This window comes from Petaurus breviceps, unplaced genomic scaffold (genome assembly GCF_028583685.1).
Source record: "Petaurus breviceps papuanus isolate PSGF00001 unplaced genomic scaffold, PetGlider_PUasm1.0 128, whole genome shotgun sequence".
Lineage (NCBI taxonomy): Eukaryota > Metazoa > Chordata > Mammalia > Diprotodontia > Petauridae > Petaurus > Petaurus breviceps.
In genome coordinates this window covers 11,645,594-11,667,309 of record NW_027185664.1, presented here as the reverse complement: position 1 = coordinate 11,667,309, position 21,716 = coordinate 11,645,594, and the positions used below count along the sequence as shown (strand labels likewise).

The 21,716-nt window shown below is 36.4% G+C and overlaps 1 protein-coding gene across 1 annotated transcript in view; it reads left to right on the top strand.

The window, feature by feature from the left end:
- The window catches only part of DCC (DCC netrin 1 receptor), a 1,052,419-nt gene that overhangs the window by 942,469 nt on the left and 88,234 nt on the right, over positions 1-21,716 (top strand). The window contains exons 23-24 of the mRNA XM_069102085.1: positions 2,623-2,688; positions 15,787-15,949. Of these exons, the coding sequence (XP_068958186.1) occupies positions 2,623-2,688; positions 15,787-15,949 (229 nt within the window). The remainder of the gene's footprint in view (positions 1-2,622; positions 2,689-15,786; positions 15,950-21,716) is intronic.

Genomic DNA, 21,716 nt, shown 5'->3' with positions numbered 1-21,716 from the left:
GCTTGAGGTGTTTTAAAAGTGATTCTTCCCATAGCTGACTTTTAGAATCCTTTTAGAATTATTAAATCAACTTTCTTAAAGTCCATGCTTTTCATATATCGCTTCTAATTTCTTTCTAAATTATTTTAATTTCTGAACATTGGTCATCTTATAATGTACCGTGGCTTCAGTTTATTTTTTCTCCTTCAGTTCATGTAAGAGAACATGGACATTTCCACTCAATTCAACATAAAGAACATTCATTTAGATTAATTGTCATGGAAAGGAAACCCTTTGTTTATCATTCAGTATTTAAGTCAATGGTTCATCAATTATTACAAGTCAAGGCAGGGAGAGCCACCTTTTGAGAGAAAATTACTTTTAAAAGTAAACAGGTCTCTTAATATAAATCATTTCTGACAGATCCTTATAATATACAGGAAACAGTCAGGCTACAATTAAAATGGGTTGACCACTTAGAGAAAATCTATTGAGGGAAAAGAGACTTCATCATCTGATTGCCTTCTATTGGTCTTGGAGGTCTACCACAAGGTGGATAATATTTCTCTTCTGGTTGGCCTAGTGCCAGAGGTTCCCAAACTTATTTGGCCGACCACACCCTTTTCAAAAAAAATCTATATATATTATATATGTGTGTGTGTGTGTATATATGTATGTGTATATATATGTGTATGTATATATATGTATATGTATGTATGTATGTATATAACTCACTGCTCCCCTAGATTTAAGTTAGGTTAACACTTATTTTTATTCAATGTCCCACCAATTTGACCTGAGACTAGTACCACCCCCCTGGATTGCTCCAAGGAGTAGTATCTCCCACTTTGGGAACTTCTGGGCCCTAGTCCAAGACCTTTCTTGTAAAGGAAGCTTATTGTAAAGTGGCAGTGAAGACCATCAAGACAGATATGGAACAACTAGTGTTCATCAAAGACCTTACAATCTATTAGAGGGCAGGGGAAACAATATGTATACAGATGGGTAAATACAGATTTCAGACAAAATAATTTCATTGGTGGAGGAAACATTTAGATGAAGAAATTCACTCAACCAATGTAAGGCAGAACTATCTCTGCAATAGTCTTAGAAAATAACCCAGAACACTAACAGGTTAAATGACTAAACCAGCTAGTCATTTAATAGTTATTATGTATGTAATATCATTTTTCATTTGTATTTAATTTTTAATCTTTTCATTAATTTAATCTATTGAAATAGATTTAATCTATTGAAAGTGGTTTTTTCCTCTATAGGATGTAGGACATGAAAGAAATTAAGCTGAACTTAAAAATCAAGCTGCAAGCAAGCACAAATTTAACAGATGTTAAAATAATAATGTTGCCTTTGTATACTACTAATAGTCTCTGTGGTTACTAAGAAACAGTGTGGATAAAGCTTTGTATTTGCAGTTGAGTAAAATTTGACTTTATATTTCACTTCAGTCATTTGCAATCTGTGAGACTATGGTTAAATCCTTTAATATCACTGAGTCTCAGTTTCCCCATCTAAAAAAGTGAGATTTATTTAATATTATAGCATGTGAAGCACTTCATGTACAGTATCTCATTTCATCATTACAATAACCCTGTTAGGTAGGTATAATTATACCCTCTTTACAAAAGAGGAAATTGATGTCCATAGAGGTTAAATGTGCCCATTGTAATAGAGCCAGGTGTTTCTGACTTTAAAGCTAGCCCCCCATCATTCAAATTCAAATCTCAATCATTCCTCTCATCTTTTTGTAAACTGATGTTACCAGCATATTATTTGGGAACCCAATCTCTACTCCTCTGGGACGATAAGCAATGGCAGGTATGCTACAAATGTACCAAGGCAGAGGGAATTATATAAACATTATTCATAGCAAAGGCTCACTCATCCCATGTGGAAGGTGATTAGACAACTCCTCTACTCACTTTTGCACAAGTCCATTTCAGCCAGTATTGAAAAAATGCCCATTGTGAGAGTGATTAAGCAGTTCAAATTTTCCCTTCCTGTTGAACTCATAGGAATGATGAAAACATGCCAGAGATAGGCTTCATTTTTTTCCTTTGCTCCACATACAGTACAGAATTTTACTCACCCTGTGTGGCACAAAAAAGGAGGTTTCTCCAAACCCAGCTACTAGAAATGTGCTGTCACTTTGTTGAATAATAATGACAATTTACTTCCATTCAAAGAAATGTCAAATGGGAGCCAGCAATGAACTAGAGCTGTTGGTGGTAGGAAGATGATTGCCATTTCACCTGCCCGTGAGGTGTGACCCTGATATTCAGTCAGTCCTGGCAGGTTCAGAACAGAGACATTCTGACTACTATACCAACCGTACCTTTGGTGATGCTTTAATGAGCACAACTGAAAGGGAAAAATGTCAAGCTTCCCAAATGATGAAAATTCAGCTTCCTTAGAAATAGTCTGTTTTATGACAGTGAATGGGGGGCGGGAAGAGGGAGGGAGAGAGACAGAGAGACAGAGAATATTTTTTTCTTTCTTTGCACCGTCTAATGGTTGAATTTGTCATGCTCTCTTTGAGGTGGCCAGTCTGATCTTGTTCAAGTTTTTGTTTTCTGGTTTTCTTTCTTTGTCATAAGCTTTCTAACGTCCTTTCTCATTTAACAGGTCGTCACGGAGATGGAGGTTATTGGCCAGTTGACACAAATTTGATAGACAGAAGCACACTTAATGGTAAGTATGCAAATGAGATTCCATTGGATTAGGTTTAATAATTAATTGGTTAATCCTGAAGTCTTTAAAATTCATCCTAAACTTCAAGTGCCAAGAACTCTGGGCATAAGTACCTTATGGGAGCCCCAGAAATATAAAAGAATACAAGAATAAACAAAGGCCAGGCTAAGAAAAAAAAATTTTCACTGAATGTTAACAGATTTGACAAGATGGTCTACGTAAAAAATCCCACTGACAGGGACACTTTATAATGGGTGTCAAACTGATAAGGGGAATTCAGTTGTGATCAGTTATCTAATTCAAATTCATAACCACCAAGCAGCAGTGGGGCACATTGGAGAAATGAAGTATATAAAGAATTTTTGGACTTTTTCAACATTGGGTTTTTATTATAAATTTTATTTTATAATATTTATATAATATATATTGTATATATTGTATACAATTTTATATAATAAATTTTATTATAAACTAAAATGAACATGGACATTTAACCTAAAGTCAGAGTATCTTGGAAGAATAACTTTACCTCAGAACAAGTCTTTATAATAAGCAGTCTATATTTCATTCTTTTCTTCTCTTATAATCTTTTCTTTTAAAACCATCACAGATTTGACATTATTGTTCATACAATTACAAGCTATTAGACTAAAAATATTACACTAGGCAATGTTTCTTGCTGTTATCGATTATTAAATTAACAAACATTTCTTAAGCATCAATTGCTATAAATGCCAGGCACTATTTTGAATATAAACATGTACATTTATGTATCTATACAAATACATACAAAGAGATGTATACCCATGTAAATATGTCTGCATATACATACAAATGTGTATATATGTATATGTGTAGATATGTGTGTATATCTATGCTCAGCTTTATTGAAGCTGAAGACAGTGAATGAGAAATGCTATATCATATCTCTGTGCCCCTTGTCTCTGTCTCCTCTTGACCTTGTGCTAACCAGAGCCTCAGTAGTTCTGAAAGTGACCTCTCCCAGCAGTCCTCTGCCAATGCATTGGATATAGGGAAAAGAGCACAGAATTTGGAGTCAGGCAAGACCTAGACTCAAATCCCACCTGTGACGTGCTAGTTGTATAATAATGGACAGATCTCTCAACATTTTTGAACCTCAGTGTCCCCATCTTTAAAATGGGACTAACAATACCTCACAAGTATTAAAGTATATGTCTCACAAGTAAGTATTAAACTTACCTCACAAAGTTGTAATGAGTTTCAAAAGAGGCACTGTAAGTCAAGTGCTTTTTAAATTTTAAAGCACTATATAAATGACTGCTACTATTGTCTGTGGTCATCATTCCTTCACCCCACCAGGTGACCATTGAGTAATAAAGCATAAGATTCTGCAGGTCAGCTTTGCTTTCTGCAGGATCAGCATATCAACCCTGGTGATATATAATACAATTGTCAAAGGAAGTAGCATTGATCATCTGAAAGAATCATTATATATTTGCAGTCTTCCTTGGACTAATAGATGCATCCCATAGTGACTCAGGCTAGAGATCTGTGCTTGATTATTTTCATTTAGAGCAACATATTTAGATATCTGTTGTTTCTGTGAAAATTTTGACATGGATTAGTATTTTCTCTGGAAAAAAAATTCTGGACTTAATGTCCTGGAGAGTAGTAAAGAAGCTACTGATGGCAGCATTCTTCATGTACTATTTTCATTAGATTCAATCAACACACCCACTTTTTTTCTACTACTACACCCATAGGAAAAAATGTAGTTAATTCCCAGCATACTTTGGAAAAGAGTCAGCATACAGCAGTTCTAGACATGTAACTTCAGACACCATGACTTGAGATGGATGTGTGGGGTGGGGTCATTTTAGGTCATGGGTAGACTTTCTAAAATGGTGAGAAAAGAGGCAAACTAAAGTGAGATTTGAGTCCTGGCTTCACTATAATTGGTTATAAAATAATGATATTAATAGTATTTATATGCTTCTTATGGTTTGCAGAGCACTTTGCAAATATTTTATCATCTGACCCTTGAAACAACCATGGGAGGTAGATGGTATTATTATCCCTATTTTATAGATAAGATGGAAGTTAAGTGACTTGCGTAGGGTCATATAACCAAGTAAGCATCTGAGGCCTGATTTGAGCGCAGTGTTCTTACATTTTAAGATGAGCACTTTATCCACTTTATCATCTCACTGTCAGAAAAATATATGACCATGAATTAGTGAAGTCACAATTTCTCTGCATCCCAATTTTTTCATCTATAAAATGATACCTGCCCTACCTAGCACTCTGTGATGAGGTGAAAATCAAATGAGATCACTGATGTAGGGATGGATTAACTAAGGTCATACATTGTAAAAATAGAAGCTATTAAAATTCTGGAAGTGAAAATTTGGAGCAGATATCTTTCATTACCTTAATTTCTAAATATGTGCTTCTCCTATCCTCACCTGGGATCCTTGAAAGGAACAATAAATGAATGAATGAATCATTAAAAGAAGAGAAAAAGCATTGCAAAAAACCTAATCAACACAATAACTAGTCTGACATTGTATTTAATGTTCCAAACCTCTAATCCACCCCCTCTGCAAAGAAAGAACCAAGGTACGTTTTCTCATCTTCTCTTGGGCCAAGCTTATAAGTTTCATTATTATAATTACATTTCCTGCTGATTTAATACAGTTGATTGAATGCACAAAGAAATAGTCTCACCTTCAAATATCAGAAAGCATAAACCAGAGGAGTGGGGATCAGCAATATTCTCTTTGTATTACCAAGATTATGCGCAGCCATAACAGGTAAACCCACCAGCTTTCTTGCTAAAGATTTGATCTTTATGTCTCTATCATCTATACTCACTCCTAAAAAAATGTAGCTCCTAAGAATGTCTTGTCAAAGGGCCCCAAGGTCCCAGACTATAAAAAGATTCCTCAAGGAGCCTGTGGAGACCCACTAAAATAAGAAAGGATGTCTGTGTCTGAAGGATGAATCTGTGATCTCGTCAATGTTGTCACGATGCAGATCCCATCTCATCCATTTCTGCCCAGCCTGTGGGCCTCTTGTCCATGTCTATCCTTAATTTTGCCATAGGAAATTGATTCAATATATTGGAAACCTTCCTTGATTTCTCTGGAAATTTGGACTAAATGTAAATGTTGTAAGTGAGGATCAGTCTACAGCTTCTGCCACCCCTACCTTATTCCCAAAATCATCAGAAGTCTTACCACTCTCCCTCCCCTCCCATTTCCCAAACCCTGACCTCCAATGCTGTGGACAAGTTGGTGAATTCAAAGTCACTATAAATATTAAGCCCGATATCCTTGCAGATGGGATGTTTTTTATAATGTCACTGTGAGGAAGAGAAAGAACTTTGTATCTAGAGTCAGAGGTCAAAATCCCATTTCTCATGGTTACTATGTATTAAAAAGTTATTTATTTAAAATCTTGGGGCCTTAGTTTCCTCATCTGTAAAATAAAGGTTTTCAACTAAATTAAGGTCCCTTCCAACTTTGATCCAAAGAATGGATCCCAAAAGAAAGGGAAGGATTGTGGTTTGGAAGAGTCAGAAAGCCACAATTAAAATATGTTTTTCATCTCAGGACAAGGTGGTTCAAAGATAATATATTCACAAGATCATAGGTTGATATCTGGGAGGGACCTCAGAAATCCCCTCATCAGACATCCTTGTTTTACTGACGGAACCACTGAAGCCAAGACAGATTAATTGACTTGTGTAAGGCCATATAGGTAGTAAGCACCAAAAGAAAAAAAAAATGAACCTAGGTTTCAAACGATAGAACCACTACTCTTTTAATCATACTGTGCTGCCTCTCAAAGGAGAGCAAATGGAAGTTTCAAGTATCCTTAGCCCCTCTTAAATGCTGTGGAGCCAGCTGACTTTGATAAGTCATTACGACAAGATATCTACAATGGTTCTAGAGTCTGTCACCAACTAAGGACATTGCTGGGAACATTGGTGTAGAGAAGCCCATATGGGGGTATGGGTGGCAGAAAATCAGAGGGTAGCAGGATAAATAACTGGCAAAAACCTAATTCCTTACTGACCTCTAAGTGAACAGTTATTATTATATGCATTGTGGATTTAACAAATGTAAACCAAGCAGGCAAGAAATGATATTCTATTCAAAAGGAGTTTCTGAGGGATGCTCTTTAAAAAATCAAGTTAAAAAAATCTACATTGACAGATGAAGCTGACCCTGCTAAAATTTTAAAGTGGCCTTTCAAGTTTCTGGTTGAAAAGCAACTATAGCCCTAATTGACATTAATAGGCAAGCTAATCAAATGTTTTCTCCAGACCTCAGATCATGAGAATGATAGTAATTGAAGCAACTCACATATAATGGGTCTTTTTTTTTTTAATTTTTCAAAGAGAAAGTTTCCCATGAAGCATTTCATCATTTTATTTCAATTTGTTTAATCCTCCTGGTGAGAAATACAATAGTAATTAAGCTTGACCTGATATACAATATCAACACACAAGAGAAAGCTGTGAAGATAAAGCAGATTGTTAGCATCTGATGACTGTGAGCTGGATTTTACAAAAGCTCTCAACTTCCTCCCTCCCGTCATCTAATGGAGTTTCAGGGTGTTTGCAATGTAGAATGAGTGACTGAACAAAGCACCTGAAGTAAAGGGGCAAACCTTTGCTGGGAATACCAAATTATTATAAGCTTTTTGGTTGATTAAAGCAGATGGATAAGACAGAAATAGATGGAAGGCAGAGGGCAGAAATAACTCTTTTGCTATTGTACTATCCCAGCAGATAAATGGTAGGATTTATACAATTTAGCTTTAGCTCAAGCTATTACAAGCAAATCAGTAATGCTATTCGAAAACCCCTGCCCTTTAATTATGTCATCTATATTTTGTGCTTTGGGAAGGGGGCTCATTTTCCAATTAGGTGTAGCAGTGAGATCCCAGGAATTGTCGTAATGCATTTGCCCCTTTCCCCAAGTAGGCTCCAGAGCCGAATGAGCATTCTGAATTTGAGAGAGAGACAGACAGAGAGAGAGAGAGAGAGAGAGAGAGAGAGAGAGAGAGAGAGAGAGAGAGAGAGAGAGAGAGTGTGTGTGTGTGTGTGTCCACCTCAGCATGCAAAGAAATACTTATCACATTGCCTTTCAGACTAAAAAAATTTATAGGGACTTACAAAGTCCACTTAAGTGGATTAATTTTTAAAAGCTTGGTAGAAAATGAGCAAAGCAGCATCATTGGCTGCCTCATTCTGGGCATGAAGTGTCTCTTTATGCATCTTAGGATCACAAAGGCAGTTTTTTTTTGGATGCCATATCACACAGGTGACCCATTTTCAGCTTGCCCAGGTCTTTTCCATATGAACTGTTAACTAGGGATCTTTTGCAGTTTATATTTTTTTCATTCAAATGCAGAATTTTACATTTGTCCTTACTACATATTTCTTATTGAATTTAGCCCATCAATTCTAGCCTTCCAGGCTATTTTTGAATGCTGACTCTATCATTCTCACTTGATGTCATTCACACAGTTGATAAGCATGTCATATGTGTCTTCAACCAAATCACTGAATAAAAGTTAATCAGAATAGACTCAAGGACATTTCTCTATGACCCTGACTAGAAATCTCCCTCTGGGCTGACATTGCTTTCTTTAAGTCCAGTTTTAAATCCACCTGTATGTTCTGTGATATAACTCACATTTTTCCCCATCCATGAGGATGGCATAAGACATTTTGTCAAATAAGTTATTGAAATTCAAATTTACTCTATCTAGGAAATTGCCATGATCTACTAATCTGGTAACACTGTCACAGAATCCAAGAGCTAGAAGGGTCTTCAGAAATTGAGTCCTTATTATGCTTCACCAATAATCCTTTTGACAACATCTTTTGACCAGCCTCTACATAAAGATCTTTAATGAAGAAGAACCATTACCTCCTATGTCAATCCTTTCCCCTTTTTAACCATTCTGTTATTTAAGAAATATTTCTTTACCCCAATATAAAGCCTATCTGTGCAGCTTCCAATATATGTTCTTAGTTCTTCCTTATGGGTTCAAGAAGAACAATCCTAATCCTTCCACCTCCCCCCACTATGTTACAGTCTTACAAATATTTGAAGATAATTATCATATCTGCTTTAAGTATTCTCCAGTCAAACATACCCGGCTCCTTATGAGATCATATAGTATATTCTCTAGTACTTTCATCATCCCATGAGGCTCTTCTGCCCAGGTTCAACTTTGTTTATGTCTTTTCAAAAACATGGTGCCAAAAATTGAACACATTGCTCCATATGTTGACTGACCAGTTCAAAGTATAGGAGAATGTATTACCTCCCCTCTTCTGAATGTATAGCCTAGGATAACATTTACTTTTTTGTCTATCATGTCATGGTATTGATTTATATTGAATAAAAATACTGCTAAACATCCCCACCCCATCCTGTCTGTGCATTTGCTTTTCTTGAATCTAAGTATAGAATTTCATGGGTATTTCTTTTGAATTTTAGAACAGTTGACTTGACCCAGTGTTTTATCCTATGGAGATCCTTTCTTTTGGACCTAGATTCTATATTAATAATAATGATGATGATGATGATGATGATGATGATGATGATAAAGTTAACTAACTATCCCTCCAAATTCCAAGTAATCTGCAAAATTCATAATCATGTTATCAATGTTTTAATTCAAGTCACTGGTAAAATATCAAACTGAATGAGGTCAAGGACATACCTTTGAGGTACTGCACTCTTTGAAACATTTCTCCAGATTGACACTGGCTTATGAATAACCACTCTGGAGAAGGCGGTATGGGACAGCGGACAGACTTTCAGACTTGGGGTCAGGGAGACAGTGTTCTGACCTTACCTCTGAAACATTACCTGTGTGACTCTGGTCAGGTCAGATTATCTGACTCAATTTCCTCATTTGTCAAATTGGCATAATATGAGCAATTGTTATCCTTGTGAGTCTTGAATGAGATCACATGGATGTAAAGCCTGTTGCAAACTTTAAAGTTCACAAGCTATTATTGCTATTGTTTAGGCCCAGTTATTCACCCAGTTCTAATTCTACCTAAATGCACTATTATCCAGCCTCTCTTACTCTCAACTTGATGCAATTCAAGAGAAAAAAAAACATATATGCTGATAAATGAAAAATGTAGACAATAAAGCAGATGGTCAGTCAAAAAGCATTTATTAAATGCTTATTGTGTTCTAGGCATTGTGCTAAGCACTGGACATACAAAGTAAAGCAAACACTGCTGTCAAGGAGCATCCATTCTAATGGGAGCACAACATATAAATAATGAAGGCACCAGCAGCTGGTGGTGGCAAGGACACAGGGAGACCTCCACTAGAGCTGGTGGATAAATTAAGGCTCGAAAGAATCTAGGGAAAACAAGAAACATTCCTGCAATTATGAATGACTAGAACAAAAACAGGAAAATGGAGAATCATGTCTGTGTAGTTGCAAATAGGCCAGCGTGGCTAGATGATGAGGACTGAAGGGGAAGAAGACTGGAAAATTAGGAAGGTAGCAGATTATGAAGAGCTTTCACTACCAAACTTTGTATTTGATCCCAGAGATGACAGGGAGACTTCTGGTGCTCACTGAACAGGGAAATGACATGATCAGACCTGCAGTTTGGAACAAAATCACCTTGGAAGTTGAGTAGAAGTGGATTAAAAAGGAAAAAGACTTGAAGCACAGAAGCCAACTACTGTAGAAAGCTATTTCAGGAGTCCATTTAAGAGGGGATAGACTAGGTAACAGAGAGAAGTGACTATATATAAGAGATGTGAAGGCAGAAAATATCAAAAACAAATTTGATATGTTGAGTGAAGGATGACACCTGGCTTACAGACCTCAATGACTGGAAGGATAGCGGTCCCTTCAGGGAAAGCTGTACCTGGAAGGATGATGGCACCCTTGATAGTCATAAGGAAGTTAGAAAGAGGGAATGGATTTAGAGAAAAGATAATTTCTGTTGACATGTTGAGTTTGGGTGCCTGCATGACATCAAGTTCAAGATAGGATGTAAGGTCCAGGAAAAAAAATTAAAGCTGGATTAGTAGATCTGGGAATCACCTGTATAAAGATGATAAATGAATTCATGGGACCTAATGAGATCACTTAATCAAACAAGCATTTATTAAGCACCTAGAATGAGACAGGCATGACGCTAGGTGCTGAAGGTATAAAAACAAAAATGAAACAGACTGCTATCATAGGAATTGCATTCTATCAAAGGAAGGAGGATTCAACAATTCTTTATACAAGCATACCGTGAAACAACTTTACAGAAGTCAAAGTATTATATGTCTATATCATTCCCCTAATGTGTAAGTAAAGTTACCTTGTCAAAATAAAGAAAATTATTCCGGTTCTACATGACTCATTCTTGATGAACCGTATTGGATTTTAATGAACACTGCTTCCCATCTTAAGTAATCATGTGTCATTTGCTTAATGATGGGTTATAGAAATCAAGGTCATGGGTCTATGGTTTATAACACAATCCTGTTCCCCCTTTTAAAAATTAAGACAACTTTTACTAGAATCTAATCATAAGATCATCCTAGAACTGGAAGGGAACTCAAAGTCATCTAGTCCAACTTCTTCAGTTTAGAAATTTTACAAAACAGTGACTTGCCCAAGGAAATCTATAGAAAGCATCAGTGTTCTTTCTCCACAACCAGGGATATTTCTAAATGTCCATTCTGATAGCTCAGCAATCACAGCTGCCAGTTTTCTTTTCTTTTTTCCAGTACTTTAGGAAGTAACTCATCTAGGCTTGCTGACTTAGCAAGGTCAATTCTGTACTACATGTTCATCTCATTCCTTTTCTGGGATTACCACTTGCTGCTAAACATTTTCATTCTATCATTCAGTTCAAAGGCCAATTTCCTTGCAAAATAATATACAAAGTATACCTTCCCTCTCTCATATCTCTCATCTCCCAATAAATCATTATCTTTGTACTCAAAGAATTATGGATTTGTCAAGAAGTTTACTTGTGTGCAGAGACCCAGTACCAGAAATAAAGAGATTGTCTTTAGGGAGGGCAGAACTAGGAATAACCCCATAATAGGAGGTCAGATCTTTCTCTAGATTTGGCTACATACTTTTCTGGATTCCCTTTTTAAGCATAGTGTAATGCACATTTCTGTCTGCATAAAGATAGCATGGCATAGTGACAAGAGAACTGCATTGAGGAATCAAGAACCCGAGTCCTAGTCCTGGTTCTAAGTTGCTAATCCTTAGCAAAGTCATTAGCGTCTTTGTGTCCTGATTAATTTATAAAATAGGGGTATTACATCTCTATTGAACTCAATGTGTTCTGTAAAAATTAAATGTGACAATGTCAATCAAAGTGCTTTGAAAATCTACAAATGATGATGTGGCTTCATGAATAGAGTGTTGTACTTGCAGTAAGGAAAATTTGGGTTCAAATTCTGCTTTTGACTTAAACCCTTAGAATAACTTTCTCATGGTCATTTAGAATGTAACCAATGGCATCAAAAGTAACTGAATCTTCATGTAGTTTTGAAAAATTGTTTCTTTTTGTGTCCTTGGTCTTTGAAACAATAGAGTTCAAATATTTTTATGAAATTACAATTCTTCATTAATTTAAAGTATCAAAATGGATAAATCCACTAAGTGCCTATGATGTACTCAGCACTCTGATAAACACTGGAGATGAAAGAAAGAAAGAAAGAAAGAAAGAAAGAAAGAAAGAAAGAAAGAAAGAAAGAAAGAAAGAAAGAAAGAAAGAAAGAAAGAAAGAAAGAAAGAAAGGGAAGAAGGAAGGAAGGGAGGGAGGAAGAGAGGGAGGAAGGAAGGAAAGAAAAAGACAATAGATAACACTCCCTCCCCTCAAGAAAATTCCACTCTACCAGGGGAATACAACACATATTAAAAATAAATACAATACAATATAATTTGAGAAGGGAGAAAGTTTTATTAAGCAGGGAGGGTTAATTCAGTGGACGCTTCAAAAAGGAGGGGCCATCAGAGTTGAGACTCAAGGAAGACAAGGATTCTGAGAAGCAGAGATAAAGTGACCAAGGGAGAAGTGCATTTTAAGTATAAAGAAAAGCCCATGTGCATACATGGAGGATAGAGTTTGAGTACTGAATTTAGAAACAGTTTGTACATGGTCCCCTTTGGCTGAAGCATATGGTTTGTGAAAAGGAATAGTATGAAGTAAGTGTAGAAAGAAACTGGATTTCAAAGGGCCTTCCTAAAATGCCAAGTAGAGGAGTTTTTCCTAGAAGTTATAGAAAGCCATTGAATGTTCTTGAGTAAGAGAATGACATGATCAGATGTGTGCCTTAGAAAGATTGTTTGACCAGTGTGTGGAAGATGAATTGGAGAAAGGAGAGAAGAGAAGCAGGAAGATCTAATAGGAGGTCATTATTTGTTCACTGTTAGAATAGTAGTCCAAGCAAGAAGTAATGAGGGCCTAGACCAGAGTGGCAACTACGTAGGGGAAGAAAGGAACACAAACACAAGATGTATTTTGGAGGAGGGATGAGCTAGACACGGCAACTATTTTAGATGTGGTAGTAAAAGAAAGAGAAAAGCCCAGGGTGTCTCTGAAATGGACAACCTGGGTGACAAGGAAAATCACCATGCCTTCAAGATAAATACAGGAGTTTGGAAATACACAGGTAAAACGTTCTATGGGGATGTGGAAGGGTTTTATGAAGGAGATGTCTGTGAAGCTGAGTGATAAAGACTATAAGTTTTAGTGGAGAAGACAATCACTTCTATCTGGGGAATGTTGGCTTAAGATATTGGCAAAATATCCAAAGTGTTCAAAGTTCAATTAAAAAGGGGTGGGGGTGGGGGTGGGGGGAGGAATATCTAGAATTCAGGACAGATTATAGGGTAAAAGAATTGGTGTGGGAATTGTCTGACGACACATGATATTTAAACCCAAGGGAAATGATGAAATCATCAAGGAAGAGAATATTTATTATCAGTTTTGTTTTGATTCATTATCTTCAAACCCAGAATTCATTATCTACCTTGACCCTACTGGAGTCAGAAGTCTACCAGGATTTCTAACTATTCTAACCTAATTTTGTGGAGTCGTAAATTTCTCATTGTTTTAATAGCAATTTGACTTGCTTAAACACAGCTGAAGACACTATCATATATAACCTCACTCTTCTGCACAAAGTTCATATTTTCTTGATTATCTTTTCTCCTTTGAAATGGGATATAGATTTTTGTGAAGGGCATTTCATACTATGTTTAAAACTAACACATTTTTTGGACAACCATAAAAGTCTAGAACCAAAGATATTAAATGAAAGAGCTGGCATCCTTAGCTTTTTCTAATTAATGACACCACTAATATTTTTTTTCATTGATATCTTAAAATTGAATATATACTTTCCTCCTCCCAACTCCAGTAAATCATCCATTAGAATAGAGAATAAAAGGGAAGGAGGACTTTAAAAAGCAGTTCAACGAAACAAACGATCACATCAGTTCAATTTCATAGTATGCACAGTGTTGCAGGACAATATACCCCCCCCCCACACACACACACCCCTTTTCAAAGAAAGGAGGTGAAATTTACAGACTCAGACTCTTTGCTTTCTGAAATGAAGCATGGTATCTCCCTGTGCTACAAGAAAGATGAGATGAAACTTCCATGGTTTGAGCTTACTATACTTGCAGGGAAAAAGAAAAAAAAAATGTTGGGGTTTTTTGTTTTATTTTTTTTTCTTTGCTTGTTTTTCATTTTTTTCAAAAGCTTGAAAGATCTAAGTAGTCTTATTCTCCTCCAAATTGTTCACTCTCGGTTTAGATTAGATTGTTGGATATAAAATCAAATTAACAGTGAGATTCACAATTCTTGTTTTCAGTTTTCACCCTAAAAAATTCCAATTTCAAATCAATGTATTAATGAAAGGGGCATAATGAAATTACTTCAACAAATGACATTTTAAACAGCAGATTCAAATATATAATTAAGAGAGTTGCAATTTCTATGACACGTATATCCTTGCCTAATGGTTTTGGAGGAAATGTTTCATATGTATCTGAGTTCCTTTGGAGAAAGAGATGACTTGAAAACTTTTAATGAGTCTTGATTCCTGAAATTCAGGATATACCATAGGATATCTTGTTTTTGTTTTTGCATTTCTTTCCATCTCCTTCCATTGATCAACCATTTTATCTTTAAGGCTAAAAACCATTTTATCTTTCCTAAGGCAAAGCCTTATAGGATGTCAAAATCTTGCCATGTTCACTTCTCAGAGTGAAGATAAAGGCCGGATTGATAGGTGTAGTTATGAGAGGAGTCTAACTTTTACTTCTGTTGGTCTCTGTTTCTAAACCCACTGTATATACAGTAGGATGAGTTCATACCTTAAATGTAGTGATTTTAATCAAAGTGGAAGGCTTTAAACTACTTTAAGCAACCTCATCAGTTAATGTTTGGAGAGTCAGCTGATTAGAAATGCCTTCCAAAATAAATGAAAAGCTATATACCTGGCAATAATGATCTAGTATAGACTATGCTAGGAAATTAATCACTGACAACTTCACCAAGGCCCATAAGTCTCTCCTACTTGAGCATTAATCCACTTGAATGGTCCTACTCTTCCTTCATTATTCCTTAAATATTTTCCACAATGTTATAGTGATGTAACACTGGGGAACATCCATATCTTGTACTTTATGATACTATTCTGAACCCAATGACTCCTTTCTAAGTAGAGTTCATACACTTTGGGCAGATTTGACATTACATGTGCCTTATAGATGGTTTCTTAAGGAGGAGAAGGAAGTAAACTGGGAGTACATGGTGTCAAATAGTTTATCTTTGGAAGCGTCTAATAAATAGGATATTCCTCATAAGCCATGACTTCTGATTCGCATCACAGAATAATTTGTATGGCACAAAGTAGCATGCATTTTCCTTCTGTCTCACTTAATAGTACAATTTGAGCCTTTCTTCTCAGAGATGATTGTTTCTCACCTATCATTGAAGTTTTGGTCATATAATTTGCCTGATTGAGCGTGGTAGCATTTGACTGCCATGCTTACCAATCCTCGTATATTTCTATCTTCTTCCAGAGCCACCGATAGGACAGATGCACCCCCCGCATGGCAGTGTCACTCCTCAGAAGAACAGCAACTTGCTCGTGATCATTGTCGTCACTGTTGGGGTCATCACAGTATTGGTCGTGGCGATTGTAGCTGTGATATGCACCAGACGCTCTTCAGCCCAGCAAAGAAAGTAGGTGAAAGATGGAAAACAGAATGAACTGGTCCTTCCACTATCTAATCATCTTCTGTTTTTAACAACATACTTGCAAAACAAATTCATCATCATCATCATTATAACAACCGGCATTCATAGAGCACTTTAGCTTTTGTAAAATGTTTTCCATGTATTATGTCATTTCATTCTCACAAGAAATCCTCTGAGGGCAATTCAATTTTTATTGCCATTTTATGAATAGGAATTTGAGTTGAATAACTAGTAAGAGCTTCAGGCAGGATTTGAAATCAGGTCTTCCTGAATGTAAGGGGAGTTCTCTATCCCCTGTGGCACCTAGCTACCCACTATGCTGCCTATGATGATACACACCTATATATCATCCTGGATACCTGGCCATGAGGTTCATCCTTCATTCACCATTCCAAACAAAGAATCTCCAATGGAATTAAACAGTCATGCATGCACAACATTAGAATCTTCTTAGAGAGACACTAAATTTCTGTCAGTTTTGCCCTGTTTGAGATGGTTTCCTAGCACTTGAGAAAGGCTTTATGGGCATGAAGGATTATCAACCTGAACTGGTCCTCCCTTGGCTTATCTCTACCCTGTTGTCTAATCCAAAGTGGCCTCCCAATAGACCCTAAATCTTTTTAGACATAATATTTTGCACAGACCTATGATTTAATTGATGTAGGGAATTCCCAGCAAGAGAATTTCTTTTACCAAAGCAGATTTAGCAAATGTTCTACAACTCATAGATCTTAATTCTAGAGTGGGGCAAGACCTCAGGAGTCTTCTAGACCTGCTTTCTCCTTTTCCTGATGAGGAAATGGAAGCAGAGTAAGGTTGCCCAAGGTCAGAGAGGCGATAAGCATTAGAAGTAAGATTGAAATCCAGGCCTACTGACTCCAGAGTCAGTACTCTTTCCAGTGTAATGTGCTGTCTTACAAAGTTGACTAAGACCCTGAGAGGGTTATTATTTTGTCCAAGGTGAAACAGATAGTATGTGTTAGAATCAGGAATCATACTCAGAATGTCCTGACTCTAAAGTCAGCTTACAGTATACAATATGTAGCACTTTCTCTCTTAAGTATAATGTGATGTTAAATTATTTTGTAACAAAGTCCTTTTTTTTTCAAAATCGAAGGGATTCATTCCTGACTGATTGGCTTGAAATAAACTTTCAGTGGCACATCAGAACTGGGGAAAGCACACACAAGGAAGCTAAAAATTGTTATATCCATATCTTTACATAGATTTCCATCTTATGGACAGTCAATGAATTAGATAAAATATACCTATCCTCAAGATTAGGCATGGAAAAGAATGCTACTACTCTATGACGAATTTACACCTTTGCCAGGAAAATTGACTTGTGAACTTATTTGTTCCTCTCCTTCTTTCCATCCTTTTTCCTGTCCCATAATATGTACTAAAAATGAAGTTGCTTGATGAAATGAATGATCTGTATAAAATGTTCACTTCTCACACCATGACATCATCCTAGACATCATGCTACATATCTGCAGATGATTTTAACAGCATTTTTTATCTGATGTTAATAGAAGATTTTGAGCCCATATTTGGAATCCATCATCACTTTGTGTCAGTTCAATAAATGCAGCATTGGCTAATCCTTTGTGCTGCTTCTAAAGAAACTTGGCAGTTTCTAGTTTGGTACCATCTAAGTGGCACAATGGATAGAGTACCAGGCTTAGAATCATCAAGATTCTTCTTCCTGAGTTCAAATCTAGCCTCAGACCCTTACTAGCTCTGTGACCCTGGGCAAGACACTGAACCCTCTTTGCTTCAGTTTCCTGATCTGTAAAATGAGCTAGAGAAGGAAACGGTAAAGCGCTCCAGTATCTGTCAAGAAAAGCCCAAATCGGGTCATGACGAGTTGAACACAAGTGAAAATGACTGAAAAAACATTTCTACCATTATTCATCTTGTTATTACATTCCATGTTATTTCAATTTTCTTCAACAGGCATTTATTCAGTACCTACTCTGAGTAAGACACTGAACTAGGGGATAAAGGGAATAAAAGTATGAGTGATAAATAGACCCTCCTCACATAAATCTTAAAATCTAGTAAGGGAGATGAGGTAGAATTAAGGTATAAATGAATAAGTTTAAAATGACACTGAAATTAACAATATATTTAGTATTACGTATGACAATTCAGTGAAATACATTAAAAACAAAAGTCACTGTTCAAGTTATTTTCAGAGCAGGGATAGTAGGTTGAAGCTGGGAAGAGGAAAATTTAAGCTTTATTTCAGGAAAAAGTTCTAAGACTTTGAACTATCCAGTTAGGCTGCACTGCTTAAAGAGATGTGCTCATCAGTAGAGTTTTTCAAGCAGCAGATGAACCACCCACTTCTTTATTATAGCATTGTGGGAGTTTCTTTTGGCATGGATTAGAATAGATGGCCATCATCCTTTGCAATTCTAAAATTCTATGGTATGTATATTTTAATTTACAGTGAGATAAATTCAAAAGAGGAGAAAGAAACAGTGCTATTAGAGTTCAGGGAAAGGAAGCTAACTTCCAGCTAGATATGTTAAGGGAGATTGTGGAGTGGAGGCAGAATTGGATGGTCAGTGTTTCTGGTTAGAGATGGTAGAGATAGCGGCATACTCAACTCCAAATAATAGGGGAAAGGTATGGAGACAGGAAAGCTTAAGATAGTTAGGCAGTGAGGTCCAATTTGCCTGAATATAGGATAAGTAGCAGACAATAGGATTAATAAAGCTGAAAACATACATTCATCAAGCTTTGTTTTTCATCCATGATCTGAGAAAGGAGTGGACATAAGTTAGCTATCAGCAAGAATAGCTAGGCGGGTGGTTGGCAAGGAGAAAGAAACAGTGTAGAAGTAAGAATGGGACCAGTGCATTATTAATTTTTGGCAAGGTAAAAAGTAAAGATTATGCTAACTCAAGTCCTTTTCCTCAGATGTGTCTATTCTTTATTTCTTGATATGACACATACCTTATGTGGTTTCCAGATGGTAATTAAATTCTTCTCCCGTCTCTATCAGAAACAACATTTGTAGAGAACCTCTATTTGCATTTCAGCCTTGGCAAGAACCACTAACTGTAAATCAAAGAAAACTAAGCCATCTAATTTCATCTCCAGAGAAGGTCAGAAGCCAATATAAATAAATAAGGCTTTATTCAAAAGACTCTAGTGACTAAGGTACAAACAAAACAACCAGGCACAGCAAACAGGCACTTTGCCATCACAGTTAGTCACAAGAGTTATCAATGAGAATGACAAAGGGCTGAAGATTTCACTCCTCGCAAGTATGAAAGGCAAGAAAGAATTTTACAGTGAATTACCAGCTACAGTTCATGGTTGCATTTTTCCAATACCAAACAGATTTAAGGGTAGGTAGATTGAACCAATCCATCACCCAGACTGACTTATATACTCTGATACCTAATAAAGACTCTATCATTCTCTTATACTAATATTTGGGAGCCTTATCTAAGATAAATATTGGGTCCTTAGCATTTGTGAGGACTCACTAAAAAGATTCTCTCTCCAGGATTTTTGCTATTGGATACCCAAGAATTCAAGATTTTTTTCTCTCTCTCTCTTGTTTCATACTGAAATTGTAAAGTAGGCAACTTTTCAGTTTTCTTTCTTAAATGTTAGACTGGTTTCTTTGTCCTACTTTTTCTTTGAATGTCTATTTACTAATATCTATTATATTATTGTACCTATTTTGAGTGTTGAAGCTAAGAACTATATGGGTTGTGTATCTCTGACATACAAGTGCCTAAACTTTCATAGAATGAGGTGATAGTTCATTAAAATTCATTTTTTTTTACTTTTAAACTATCTTATAATGTTTGCATTATTTGCAACATAAGTCCAGACAGAATCTTTATTGACAGCAGGTTCATAGGAAAACAGGCCTAGAAACCCTGAGAAATTAACCCTAAACACGTAATCATTTTGGGGAAGCTCATAACACTTTGAGGTCTTTTCCAATTATATTTTTAAGTTAAACTGCTTGTCCTGGTGAGGGGTGGATTAGACACTACATTTGGATGGCCCTTACAATGAGAGAGATCCATCAGTGGAAATTCTGGTCACCCTTTTTAACAGAGACTCAGAAGAAATTTTCCTGTATGTCCAAGAGGATCAGATATGAAACAAGGACACCTGGAGAAATTTTAATGTGCCCTTTAAACAGTAGGACACCTAGAAATTTTGTCTAGACCATAGTTGGATGGCTTTATGCTCTCAGAGAATCAAGGAAAAATTTTACCCAAAATAGGTTGATTTTAAGAGTGAGGAGAGGAATTCAAGTTGACCCTAAGTCCCCTCCTTCCTTCCTAGAGAATCTTACATGCCCTGCTCTAAGGGACTAGGGTTGTCCTCTTAGAAGTTAGGCTTGCTTTTCTTTTTTCTTGTCTTTATTATTTTAGATTGGGAAAGGCTTTTTTCCAAGCCACATGAGAAATGTTAATCTATGAGAACTTTGTAAAATGCTGTTTGACTATTGAACACCATATATTTGAACAAATGGATAAATGTTAATGACTAGATTAGAGTAAAAGAAAAACACGTCACATAGACCTTTCTTGACATATTTTGGTACAAGTCACTGGTGCAGGCTCTCAAAAAAAAAGATAATGTGGAAACTCCAGGTTTTTAGACTAGGGACTTTGCCAACATGCTCTAATAGATTTCCCAACAACAACAGATATTAAATCACCCTTCCCAAATAACAATATTTTCTTTTGTTAGTGAGTTAGTGAGGCAGTGTGGTTGAGTGGGAACCACTGAACTGTAGTCAGAAGCTGTTTAAACAAGTTGTTTAAAAATGGGCAATTGACCTCTCTAAGCCTCAGTTTATTAAATTGTAAAATGTGGATAGATTACTATATATATATATATATATATATATATATATATAAAACCTGGCTCGAGAGATTGTTGTAAGGAAAGCAATACTATAACTTAGAGTAGTTTCGATAAGGGGTGCTGTTGTTTAGTTAAGACATTTACCTAGCTGATGCTCTATAATTCTTGTAGTCCCCAGTAAAAGTATGAATATGTACCCCTTGGAGAAATAACAAAACAACCTGATGTTCTCCTGAGAGAAAGAGGCCCAGCCCACTTAAGGAATTACAGTGTGAATTTGGGAAGAGGTAGGTAGGGGAAGGAACTCAGTCCGTATGGAAAGTAAGGATGAGGGAAGTTGACATAGAGTTTGAAAGTTTTTTGTTTGTTCCTTTGCTTTTTTTTAAGCAATTGAGGTTAAGCAACTTGCTCAAGGTTACACAGCCAGTTATTTCTGGATGTGGTGCTAAGTATCTGAATCCAGATTCAATCCCAGGTCATCCCGACTCAGGGGCCAGTGCTCTTACTCTCTGTGCTACCTGGCAGCCTCAAGTTTGAAAGTTTGCAAAGAACTTTTTATTATTTCATCCTATTAGAGACTCACAACAGCTTTATAAGGGAGGTATAGCAGATATCATGTCAATTTCTGTGTCCTAAGTAGGAAAGACACATGCAAATGTGGAAGGACACAAAGTGTTGCTGACAGCCCCCCTAACCTTTTTAAATGAGTGCCTAAATATTTGATCCAAGATTCCCTGCCCTCTCTTCTCAGAAGTCAGAACACTTCATTTCAACAAGAATTTTTATACACTTCCTGTGGTCAAAGTACCATGCTAAACATTGGCAATAGAGACTAGTGTTGGTAACTGATGATGATGATGATGATGATGATGATGATGATGATGATGATGATGATGAT